The sequence below is a fragment of the Salvelinus fontinalis genome, chromosome 40, assembly GCF_029448725.1.
Source record: "Salvelinus fontinalis isolate EN_2023a chromosome 40, ASM2944872v1, whole genome shotgun sequence".
Classification (NCBI taxonomy): domain Eukaryota; kingdom Metazoa; phylum Chordata; class Actinopteri; order Salmoniformes; family Salmonidae; genus Salvelinus; species Salvelinus fontinalis.
The window spans coordinates 3,925,345-3,938,039 of NC_074704.1; the positions used below are offsets into that span (position 1 = coordinate 3,925,345).

Sequence of the window (12,695 nt, forward strand, 5' to 3'; positions counted from 1 at the left end):
ACCTGATCAAAGACCTTCACAGGTCTTCCTGAACTCCTCTATAAACACACCTAATCAAAGAAACATCATATTTAAGATTGGGGACCTTCACAGGTCTTCCTGGACCCCTCTATAAAAACACCTAATCAAAGAAACATCGTATTTTAGACTGGGGACCTTCACAGGTCTTCCTGAACCCCTCTGTAAACACACCTGATCAAAGAAACATCGTATTTTAGACTGGGGACCTTCACAGGTCTTCCTGAACTCCTCTATAAACACACCTAATCAAAGAAACATCATATTTAAGACTGGGGACCTTCACAGGTCTTCCTGAACCCCTCTATAAACACACCTGATCAAAGAAACATCGTATTTTAGACTGGGGACCTTCACAGGTCTTCCTGAACCCCTCTGTAAACACACCTAATCAAAGATTTAAAAAATTGGACACAAGGCAACAGAAATCAGACCGGCTGTTTTTCTAATCCATTTCAAACACAAATACACAAACAGACACAGCGGAGGACGGGCGGGGTCTGGGGCAGAGTGAAGCAGGCCAGACACAGCGGAGGACGGGTGGGGTCTGGGGCAGAGTGAAGCAGGTCAGACACAGCGGAGGACAGGTGGGGTCTGGGGCAGAGTGAAGCATGCCAGACACAGCGGAGGACGGGTGGGGTCTGGGGCAGAGTGAAGCAGGTCAGACACAGCGGAGGACAGGTGGGGTCTGGGGCAGAGTGAAGCAGGTCAGACACAGCGGAGGACAGGTGGGGTCTGGGGCAGAGTGAAGCAGGTCAGACACAGCGGAGGACAGGTAGGGTCTGGGACAGAGTGAAGCAGGCCAGACACAGAGGACGGGTGGGGTCTGGGGCAGAGTGAAGCAGGCCAGACACAGCGGAGGACGGGTGGGGTCTGGGGCAGAGTGAAGCAGGCCAGACACAGCGGAGGACGGGTGGGGTCTGGGGCAGAGTGAAGCAGGCCAGACACAGCGGAGGACAGGTGGGGTCTGGGGCAGAGTGAAGCAGGTCAGACACAGCGGAGGACGGGTGGGGTCTGGGGCAGAGTGAAGCAGGCCAGACACAGCGGAGGACAGGTGGGGTCTGGGGCAGAGTGAAGCAGGCCAGACACAGCGGAGGACAGGTGGGGTCTGGGGCAGAGTGAAGCAGGCCAGACTCAGAGGACAGGTGGGGTCTGGGGCAGAGTGAAGCAGGCCAGACACAGCGGAGGATGGGTGGGGTATGGGGCAGAGTGAAGGAGGTCAGACACAGCGGAGGACGGGTGGGGTCTGGGGCAGAGTGAAGCAGGCCAGACACAGCGGAGGACGGGTGGGGTCTGGGGCAGAGTGAAGCAGGCCAGACACAGCGGAGGACGGGTGGGGTCTGGGGCAGAGTGAAGCAGGCCAGACACAGCGGAGGACGGGCGGGGTCTGGGGCAGAGTGAAGCAGGCCAGACACAGCGGAGGACGGGTGGGGTCTGTGGCATAGTGAAGCAGGCCAGACACAGCGGAGGACGGGTGGGGTCTGGGGCAGAGTGAAGCAGGCCAGACACAGCGGAGGACGGGTGGGGTCTGGGGCAGAGTGAAGCAGGCCAGACACAGCGGAGGACGGGCGGGGTCTGGGGCAGAGTGAAGCAGGCCAGACACAGCGGAGGACGGGTGGGGTCTGTGGCAGAGTGAAGCAGGCCAGACACAGCGGAGGACGGGTGGGGTCTGGGGCAGAGTGAAGCAGGCCAGACACAGCGGAGGACGGGTGGGGTCTGGGGCAGAGTGAAGCAGGCCAGACACAGCGGAGGACGGGTGGGGTCTGGGGCAGAGTGAAGCAGGTCAGACACAGCGGAGGACGGGTGGGGTCTGGGGCAGAGTGAAGCAGGCCAGACACAGCGGAGGACGGGCGGAGTCTGGGGCAGAGTGAAGCAGGCCAGACACAGCGGAGGACGGGTGGGGTCTGTGGCATAGTGAAGCAGGCCAGACACAGCGGAGGACGGGTGGGGTCTGGGGCAGAGTGAAGCAGGTCAGACACAGCGGAGGACAGGCCCTACAGAAGTGACTCTAAAGTTACAGGACCTTCAGAAAATATTCACACCACTTGACTTTTTCCACTTATTGTCGTGTCACAACTTGAATTTAACATGAATTAAACTTGAGATTATTTATTTTTTGTCACAATACCCCATAATGTCAAAGTGGAATTAAGTTTTTCAACAAAAATAATAAAATAAATTTAAATAAAAAATGAAATGCTGAAATGTGTTTAGTCGATAAATTTTCAAATCCTTATGTAGGGGTAAAAATGCACTTAACAAGTTTATTTAACCTTTATTTTACCAGGTATAAGATAAGTAGCATGGAATCACTGTGTGCAATAATAGTGTTTAAAATTATTTTTGAATGACTACCTCACCTCAGTCGAGCAGTGAATTTCAAACACAGATTCAACCACAAAGACCAGGGAGGTTTTCCAATGCCTCGTAAAGAAGAGCACCTATTGGTAGATGGGTAAAAAAAAATGTGAGTACCACTCTCCATATTATCAAGCATAGTGGTGTCTGCGTCATGTTATGGGTATGCTTGTCATTGTTGAGGACTGGAGAGTTTTTCAGGATAAAAAAAATAAACAGAACGGAACTGAGCACAGGCAAAATCCCTGCTGAAATGAATTCACCTTTCAGCAGGACAATAACCTAAAACACAGGCAAAATCCTAGAGGAAAACCTGGTTCAGTCTGCTTTCCACCAGACACTGGGAGATGAAGGACAGGCAAAATCCTAGAGGAAAACCTGGTTCAGTCTGCTTTCCACCAGACACTGGGAGATGAATTCACCTTTCAGCAGGACAATAACCTAAAACACAGGCACAATCCTAGAGGAAAACCTGGTTCAGTCTGCTTTCCACCAGACACTGGGAGATGAATTCACCTTTCAGCAGGACAATAACCTAAAACACAGGCACAATCCTAGAGGAAAACCTGGTTCAGTCTGCTTTCCACCAGACACTGGGAGATGAATTCACCTTTCAGCAGGACAATAACCTAAAACACAAGGCCAAATCTACACTGGAGTTACTTAACAAGAAGACAGTGAATGTTCCGGAGCGGCCAAGTTTACAGTTTTGACTTAAATCTACGGAAAGACCTGGAAATGGTTGTCTAGCAACGATCAACAAACAATTTGACAAAACTTCAAGAATTTTTTAAAAGAATAATGGGCAAATGTTGCACAATCTAGGTGTGAAAAGCTCTTAGAGATTTACCCAGAAAGACTCACAGCTGTAATTGCTGCCAAAGGTGCTTCTACAATGTATTTACTCAAGGGGTGTGAATACTTATGTAAATTAGATATTTCTGTATTTTAAATTTTCAATAAATTTGCAAACATTTCTACAAACATGTTTTGATTTTGTCATAATGGGGTCTGTAGACAGGGGGAGAGAAATCAATTTCATCCTTTTTGAATTCAGGCTGTAATGTAAAAAAATGTGGAATCAGTCAAGGGGTCTGAATACTTTCTGAAGGCACTGGAACTGTGATTAGCTGGACACAAACACTTTATACAACGTCAACACAAAGAAAAACACTCGCCCTTTTAGGCTTTTTCCAAATACAAACACTATTTAAAAAGACAGTACTTACTCAGAGCAGAGCCCGGGAAGGGACTTTGGCTGCTAGATCCGGGCGCCGTGGCGTCCTCTGTCTGGGCCCCTGAGCCCACGGCTCGGTCCTGCTGCAGCTCCTCTTGTTCTGTGTCTGACGTAGGAGGAGACGGATCGGCCTGAAACCTGGACCTCTTTGCTGACCTGGCCTTTGCTGATCTGGCCCTGACACTCTGCCTTTTCAGTAGCTGGTACCTCTTCCTCGCTCTATTCAATTCAGAGATCAGCTTCAGGTTGTCCTCTCTAACGGATTGGTTGGTCGCACTTCTCTTGGTCAGGGCCTCGTCGCGCTCTTGCAAAGCTTTCCGCAGCCTCAGGATCGACGCTCGGCAGTGGCAGGAATAATCTTGGCAGCTCACGTCCTTCTTCTCCTCTTCCTCTTTCAAAGGAGGAAGTGGTAAATCTACAGAGTGGTCTTCCTGCTTCGTATCCTCCTCCACAATATCAAAACGGGTGGTCAGCGGGACGACAGGGTCGGAGGCCCTCAACGCGGCCAGCCGCTCCATGGTCAGCCGTCTCCTCAGTTCCTGTATAGCCTGTCTCCTCTGCGATCTGTCGAGCTCCGTGTGTAACTCCATGTGTCGATCCAGCCTGCTGAGCCGGGTGGAGCATCCCGTCACCGGACACGGCTGCTGCCTGATATTGACACGGCCCGACCGCCAATTACAAAGGAGGACCCTCTCCTCCGTGTTCCTCACGTTGTGCGTGTACCTCAGGTGCTGACTGAAGCCGATCACAACCTTGGGGCAAAGCGGACAGGAACGACCCTCGAAGCGCCCCGGGGTTTTCTCTAGTATGGAAAACAAAAAGGTCAAAAGAACAGAACATTACAAAAAAACACAATCAGCGATCACAACAAGTAGAAAGATCCAGGCTGATTAGTTGTTGCTTAGAAACAACACCTGAGACCACACCTTCTCACTCTAGAAGCTCTTTAACCCCGCCTTCCACTCCTCCTCCTCCCACTAAAACACTACTTACTGGTGTTAATCAGGTCTCCTGTCTCCTCCTCCTCCAATGTATCAGTTATCACTCCCTCCTCCTCCTCCTCTCCCTCCTCCTCCTCCACCAATGTACCAGTTATCACTCCCTCCTACTCCTCTTCCTCCTCTTCCACCAATGTACCAGTTATCACTCCCTCCTCCTCCTCCTCCTCCTCCTCCTCCACCAACGTACCAGTTATCACTCCCTCCTCCTCCTCCTCCTCCTCCTCCTCTTCCTCCTCCTCCACCAATGTGCCAGTTATCGCTCCCTCCTCCTCTTCCTCCTCTTCCTCCTCTTCTACCAATGTGCCAGTTATCGCTCCCTCCTCCTCTTCCTCCTCTTCTACCAATGTGCCAGTTATCGCTCCCTCCTCCTCTTCCTCCTCTTCCACCAATGTACCAGTTATCGCTCCCTCCTCCTCTTCCTCCTCCTCCTCCTCCTCTTCCTCCTCTTCCACCAATGTGCCAGTTATCGCTCCCTCCTCCACTCCAAAAACTGCATCCTACAAATCAAATCAAATGTTATTTGTCACATACACGTGTTTGGCAGAGCAGCATAGACTGAGATATTACAGATATATAACTATATGGATGAGTGATGTCAGAACAGCATAGACTGAGATATTACAGATATATAACTATATGGATGAGTGATGTCAGAGCACCAAGAGAGTGAGATATTACAGATATATAACTATATGGATGAGTGATGTCAGAGCAGCAGACTGAGATATTACAGATATATAACTATATGGATGAGTGATGTCAGAGCAGCAGACTGAGATATTACAGATATATAACTATATGGATGAGTGATGTCAGAGCAGCAGACTGAGATATTACAGATATATAACTATATGGATGAGTGATGTCAGAGCAGCATAGACTGAGATATTACAGATATATAACTATATGGATGAGTGATGTCAGAGCAGCAGACTGAGATATTACAGATATATAACTATATGGATGAGCGATGTCAGAGCAGCATAGACTGAGATATTACAGATATATAACTATATGGATGAGCGATGTCAGAGCAGCATAGACTGAGATATTACAGATATATAACTATATGGATGAGTGATGTCAGAGCAGCATAGACTGAGATATTACAGATATATAACTATATGGATGAGTGATGTCAGAGCACCATAGACTGAGATATTACAGATATATAACTATATGGATGAGTGATGTCAGAGCAGCAGACTGAGATATTACAGATATATAACTATATGGATGAGTGATGTCAGAGCAGCATAGACTGAGATATTACAGATATATAACTATATGGATGAGTGATGTCAGAGCAGCAGACTGAGATATTACAGATATATAACTATATGGATGAGTGATGTCAGAGCACCATAGAGTGAGATATTACAGATATATAACTATATGGATGAGTGATGTCAGAGCACCATTAGACTGAGATATTACAGATATATAACTATATGGATGAGCGATGTCAGAGCAGCAGACTGAGATATTACAGATATATAACTATATGGATGAGTGATGTCAGAGCACCATAGAGTGAGATATTACAGATATATAACTATATGGATGAGCGATGTCAGAGCACCATTAGACTGAGATATTACAGATATATAACTATATGGATGAGTGATGTCAGAGCAGCAGACTGAGATATTACAGATATATAACTATATGGATGAGTGATGTCAGAACAGCAGACTGAGATATTACAGATATATAACTATATGGATGAGTGATGTCAGAGCAGCAGACTGAGATATTACAGATATATAACTATATGGATGAGTGATGTCAGAACAGCAGAATGAGATATTACAGATATATAACTATATGGATGAGTGATGTCAGAGCACCATAGACTGAGATATTACAGATATATAACTATATGGATGAGTGATGTCAGAGCAGCAGACTGAGATATTACAGATATATAACTATATGGATGAGTGATGTCAGAGCAGCAGACTGAGATATTACAGATATATAACTATATGGATGAGCGATGTCAGAGCAGCATAGACTGAGATATTACAGATATATAACTATATGGATGAGCGATGTCAGAACAGCATAGACTGAGATATTACAGATATATAACTATATGGATGAGTGATGTCAGAGCAGCAGACTGAGATATTACAGATATATAACTATATGGATGAGTGATGTCAGAGCACCATAGAGTGAGATATTACAGATATATAACTATATGGATGAGCGATGTCAGAACAGCATAGACTGAGATATTACAGATATATAACTATATGGATGAGCGATGTCAGAGCAGCAGACTGAGATATTACAGATATATAACTATATGGATGAGCGATGTCAGAGCACCATTAGACTGAGATATTACAGATATATAACTATATGGGTGAGCGATGTCAGAGCACCATAGACTGAGATACAGTTTATACATATGAGATGAGAAATGCCAAAATTATTAAAGTGACTAGTGTTTCATTTTTAAAGTGGCCAGTGATTCCATGTCTGTGTATGTAGGCAGCAGCCTCTCTATGTTAGTGATGGCTATTTAACAGTCTGATGGCCTTGAGATAGAAGCTGTTTTTCAGTCTCTCGGTCCCTGCTTTGATACAGCTGTACTGACCTCGCCTTCTGGATGATAGCGGGGTGAACAGGCAGTGGCTCGGGTGGTTGTTGCCCTTGGTGATATGTTTTCCCTTCCTGTGACATCGGGTGGTGTAGGTGTCCTGGAGGGCATGCCGTTTGCCCCTGGTGATGCGTTGGGCAGATCGCACCACCTTCTGGAGAGCCTTGCGGTTGCGGGCGGAGCAGTTGTCGTACCAGGCGGTGATAGAGCCCGACAGGATGCTCTCGATTGGGCATCGACTTTCTCTTCCTCCTCAGTAACATCCTCCTCTGTCACTCTGAAAGCCTCTTCCTCTTCTGTCACTGAAACGTCTTTCTCTTCTTCTTTTACTGTAACATCCTCCTCTTCCTCCTCCTCTTTCACACTGAACGCGTCTTCCTCTTCTTTCACTGTAACGTCTTTCTCTTCTTCTTTCACGGTAACACCTTCTACTTCTTGCTTTACTGTCACAGCCTCCTCTTCCACCTCTTCTTTCACGACATGGTTCAGCCACAGACCTTCTTTCTCCGTCCAGCAGACCTCTTCTTCTTTAACAGGATGCAGGTAGTTTTGTGAACTCATGGTCGGGGATGTTAGCTAGGTTAGCTAACTACCTGGTAAAATAAATAAAATAGCTAGTTAACATGTGCGACTAGCCTAGTGCTAGGCTATTTATCTTGCTGATTAGTAACGTACATATGAAATTAAATGAGCGGTAACTATCTATACGACAGAAATGTGTTTTAAAACACAGTGAAAAAGCATACACTGAAAGCGTCTCAAGAGCTATAATGTTTCGGCTTTGTTGGCTAACAGAGTCCCGAGATGTGTCTGACTGGCTGTTGTTGATGGCGAAGAAACACCTCGTCCCCTAGATTACACGTCACAGACGCACATCCGCCATCTGCTGACTGGAGTGGGCTAAACGCAATTTAGGAAAGACAAAGCTGAAATGTCCCCTTTTTGGGGGGCGAAACAACTAAATTCACATAGAAACATGTGTTCTCTGGTTTCAAAGGGGTTACATATTTTAATACAGAAATATTGTTTTTCACAAGTATTTCACTACACCCGCAATAACATTGTCACCGGTGCTGTTTTGTCGTTATGGTAACACAGTCAACCTTTTTTGATTCGACGACCGGAGTTCGAATCGCAGACAGCGTCATGATTGATGACACGTCATTCTAACCAGAATAATGGGACGTGCTCATTATAAATACATTGGGATTTAGTTCCGGGATCAGACTAACTTTTTCTTATGATTTTGTTTGCAGAGCATACAGGCTTGGCAGTTTATCGGATAAGGAGGTGTACGGCGTGTCGTCTCTTCTATAAAGCGCGCATACACAGAATCAAAGGCATTTAACATGGGGGGTTGAGTTTGAATAAAACCAGTTCATTTAGTAAATCTAGCCTGCTGTCATTTTTTTCAAGACATAGACCTTAATACCTGCGCCTTATGTAAAAAATAGATAAAAATAGTATTAGTTAGCTTGTCCACTGTAACAACAGGTTCAAGCGTAACCAGATAAACTTGGCTTTGAAGATAAAACTACTTTCAACGCGCACTAATCCCGTGTCCCTGTCGCTAGACTTGTGTCGCTCAACTAGCTTTGGCTGCCATCTAGTGGAAATGAACGATAACTACACTGGACAGCTAGTTGTCAGAGTCAAAGTAGACTTTTAATAATATATGCCATTCAGCAGACGCCTTCATCCAAAGCGAACTGGCTACATGGTAGTGGAAACAGACCATAGAAACAGGATTACAGTGTTGATATATCATGGATGGTCAGTCCTTGCCTCTGTAGCTCTGTCTATGAATTTGAGAGTGGTTACATTTCTCCATCGCTCAGCTTTTTACCGAAAGAGGAGCAAGGACACACTCTTTTGTTTCTACTGCTGACTGGCACTTTTAAGAAGTTAAAGATGCAGATTAAATACACACCAAAATATATGTTACAGATACTATACAAATGTCCCATCCACTCAGACAGCTAGTGAACACACAGCATCCTGCACAGAGAACAATCAATCACTCAGACAGTTAGTGAATACACAGCATCCTGCACAGAGAACAATCAATCACTCAGACAGTTAGTGAACACACACAGCATCCTGCACAGAGAACAATCAATCACTCAGACAGCTAGTGAACACACACAGCATCCTGCACAGAGAAAAATCAATCACTCAGACAGCTAGTGAACACACACAGCATCCTGCACAGAGAAAAATCAATCACTCAGACAGCTAGTGAACACACACAGCATCCTGCACAGAGAAAAATCAATCACTCAGACAGCTAGTGAACACACACAGCATCCTGCACAGAGAACAATCAATCAAATGTATTTTACATCAAAATAATAACCAACGAGGGTGTAACAGATCAACGCCTCAGGAGCAAATGTCCGTTGGCATTTCATAGCTGAGCATTCATAGGTTGAGAGAGAGAGAGTCGAAAACAGCATGACCGGGACAAGGTAACACATCCGTTGAAACGGGAATCTACAAAGAAATCGGTAATAATAATTAAACAATTCCACTCCGATTCCCTTTAGGGATTTTGTGCTTCTTTTGAATTCGCTGTTAAATGACCCGCTCCTTCTCCATATCAGAACACCAGCCTGCTCCATCTCCATATCCGGGAACACCAGGCTGCTCCTTCTCCATATCAGGAACACCAGCCTGCTCCTTCTCCATATCAGGAACACCAGCCTGCTCCATCTCCATATCCGGGAACACCAGGCTGCTCCTTCTCCATATCAGGAACACCAGCCTGCTCCTTCTCCATATCAGGAACACCAGCCTGCTCCTTCTCCATATCAGGAACACCAGCCTGCTCCTTCTCCATATCAGGAACACCAGCCTGCTCCTTCTCCATATCAGGAACACCAGCCTGCTCCTTCTCCATATCAGGAACACCAGCCTGCTCCTTCTCCATATCAGGAACACCAGCCCGCTCCTTCTCCATATCAGGAACACCAGCCTGCTCCTTCTCCATATCACAGTGTCTCCTGACCGCTCCTGTCTCAGCCTCCAGTATTTATGCTGCAGTAGTTTATGTGTCGGGGGGCTAGGGTCAGTTGGTTATACCTGGAGTACTTCTCCTGTCTTATCCAGTGTCCTGTGTGAATTTAAGTATGCTCTCTCTAATTCTCTCGTTCTCTCTTTCTCTCTGAGAACCTGAGCCCTAGGACCATACGTCAGGACTACCGGGCATGCTGACACCTTGCTGTCCCCAGTCCGCCCGGCCTTGCTGCTATTCCAGTTTCAACTGTTTCTGCCTGCGGTTACGAAACCCCTACCTGTCCCAGACCTGCTGTTTTCAACTCTTAATGATCGGCTATGAAAAGCCAACTGAGATTTATTCCTGATTATTATTTGACCATGCTTGTCATTTATGAACATTTTGAAAATCTTGGCTCTCTCTAATTTTCTCCTTCTCTCTTTCTCTCGGAGGACCTGAGCCCTAGGACCATACGTCGGGACTACCGGCCGTGGTGACTCCTTGCTGCCCCCAGTCCGCCTGGCCTTGCTGCTATTCCAGTTTCAACTCTTCTGCCTGCGGTTATGGAACCCCTACCTGTCCCAGACCTGCTGTTTTCAACTCTTAATGATCGGCTATGAAAAGCCAACTGAGATTTATTCCTGATTATTATTTGACCATGCTTGTCATTTATGAACATTTTGAAAATCTTGGCTCTCTCTAATTTTTTCCTTCTCTCTTTCTTTCTCTCGGAGGACCTGGGCCCTAGGACCATGCGTCGGGACTGCCGCCCGTGGTGACTCCTTGCTGCCCCCAGTCCGCCTGGCCTTGCTGCTATTCCAGTTTCAACTCTTCTGCCTGCGGTTATGGAACCCCTACCTGTCCCAGACCTGCTGTTTTCAACTCTTAATGATCAGCTATGAAAAGCCAACTGAAAATTATTCATGATTATTATTTGACCATGCTTGTCACTTATGAACATTTTTGAACATCTTGGCATAGTTCTGTTATAATCTCCACCCGGCACAGCCAGAAGAGGACTGGCCACCCCTCATAGCCTGGTTCCTCTCTAGGTTTCTTCGTAGGTTTTGGCCTTTCTAGGGAGTTTTTCCTAGCCACCGTGCTTCTACACCTGCATTCTAGCTGTTTGGGGTTTTAGGCTGGGTTTCTGTACAGCACTTCGAGATATTATCTGATGTACGAAGGGCTATATAAAATAAAATTGATTGATTGATCAGGAACACCAGCCTGCTCCTTCTCCATATCCAGTACACCAGCCTGCTCCTTCTCCATATCAGGAACACCAGCCTGCTCCTTCTCCATATCAGGAACACCAGCCTGCTCCTTCTCCATATCAGGAACACCAGCCTGCTCCTTCTCCATATCAGGAACACCAGCCTGCTCCTTCTCCATATCAGGAACACCAGCCTGCTCCTTCTCCATATCAGGAACACCAGCCTGCTCCTTCTCCATATCAGGAACACCAGCCTGCTCCATATCAGGAACACCAGCCTGCTCCATATCAGGAACACCAGCCTGCTCCATATCAGGAACACCAGCCTGCTCCATATCAGGAACACCAGCCTGCTCCTTCTCCATATCAGGAACACCAGCCTGCTCCTTCTCCATATCAGGAACACCAGCCTGCTCCTTCTCCATATCCAGAACACCAGCCTGCTCCTTCTCCATATCAGGAACACCAGCCTGCTCCTTCTCCATATCCAGAACACCAGCCTGCTCCTCCATATCCTTCTCCATTCACCCACTCAGACCTGTCCTGACATCCACTCACCCACTCAGACCTGTCCTGACATCCATTCACCCACTCAGACCTGTCCTGATATCCACTCACCCACTCAGACCTGTCCTGACATCCATTCACCCACTCAGACCTGTCCTGACACCCACTCAGACCTGTCCTGATATCCACTCACCCACTCAGACCTGTCCAGCCATCCACTCAGACCTGTCCTGATATCCACTCACCCACTCAGACCTGTCCTGACATGCACTCGCCCACTCAGACCTGTCCTGACATCCACTCACCCACTCAGACCTGTCCAGACATCCACTCAGACCTGTCCTGACATCCATTCACCCACTCAGACCTGTCCTGACATCCATTCACCCACTCAGACCTGTCCTGACATCCATTCACCCACTCAGACCTGTCCTGACATCCACTCACCCACTCAGACCTGTCCTGACATCCACTCACCCACTCAGACCTGTCCTGACATCCATTCACCCACTCAGACCTGTCCAGCCATCTATTCACCCACTCAGACCTGTCCTGACATCCACTCACCCACTCAGACCTGTCCTGACATCCACTCACCCACTCAGACCTGTCCTGACATCCATTCACCCACTCAGACCTGTCCTGACATCCATTCACCCACTCAGACCTGTCCTGACATCCATTCACCCACTCAGACCTGTCCTGACATCCACTCAGACCTGTCCTGATATCCACTCACCCACTCAGACCTGTCC

The 12,695-nt window shown here is 47.1% G+C and overlaps 2 protein-coding genes across 2 annotated transcripts in view; both read right to left on the bottom strand.

The window, feature by feature from the left end:
* Nucleotides 1-4,635, bottom strand: part of LOC129839831 (uncharacterized) — a 16,272-nt gene extending 11,637 nt beyond the window's left edge. The window contains exons 1-2 of the mRNA XM_055907500.1: nucleotides 4,607-4,635; nucleotides 3,606-4,415 (exon numbers count right to left, since the gene is read on the bottom strand). Coding sequence (XP_055763475.1) covers nucleotides 3,606-4,203 — 598 coding nt within the window. The 5' untranslated portion in view covers nucleotides 4,204-4,415; nucleotides 4,607-4,635. The remainder of the gene's footprint in view (nucleotides 1-3,605; nucleotides 4,416-4,606) is intronic.
* Nucleotides 4,636-4,718: 83 nt separating this feature from the next.
* LOC129839199 (uncharacterized) lies at nucleotides 4,719-8,516 on the bottom strand. Its single transcript, XM_055906506.1, has 2 exons — nucleotides 7,223-8,516; nucleotides 4,719-5,111 (listed from the first exon to the last, which is right to left on the bottom strand). Exons 1-2 carry the CDS (start codon nucleotides 7,784-7,786, stop codon nucleotides 4,719-4,721), a joined length of 957 nt encoding a protein of 318 aa, XP_055762481.1. The 5' UTR covers nucleotides 7,787-8,516.
* Nucleotides 8,517-12,695: the final 4,179 nt, after the last annotated feature.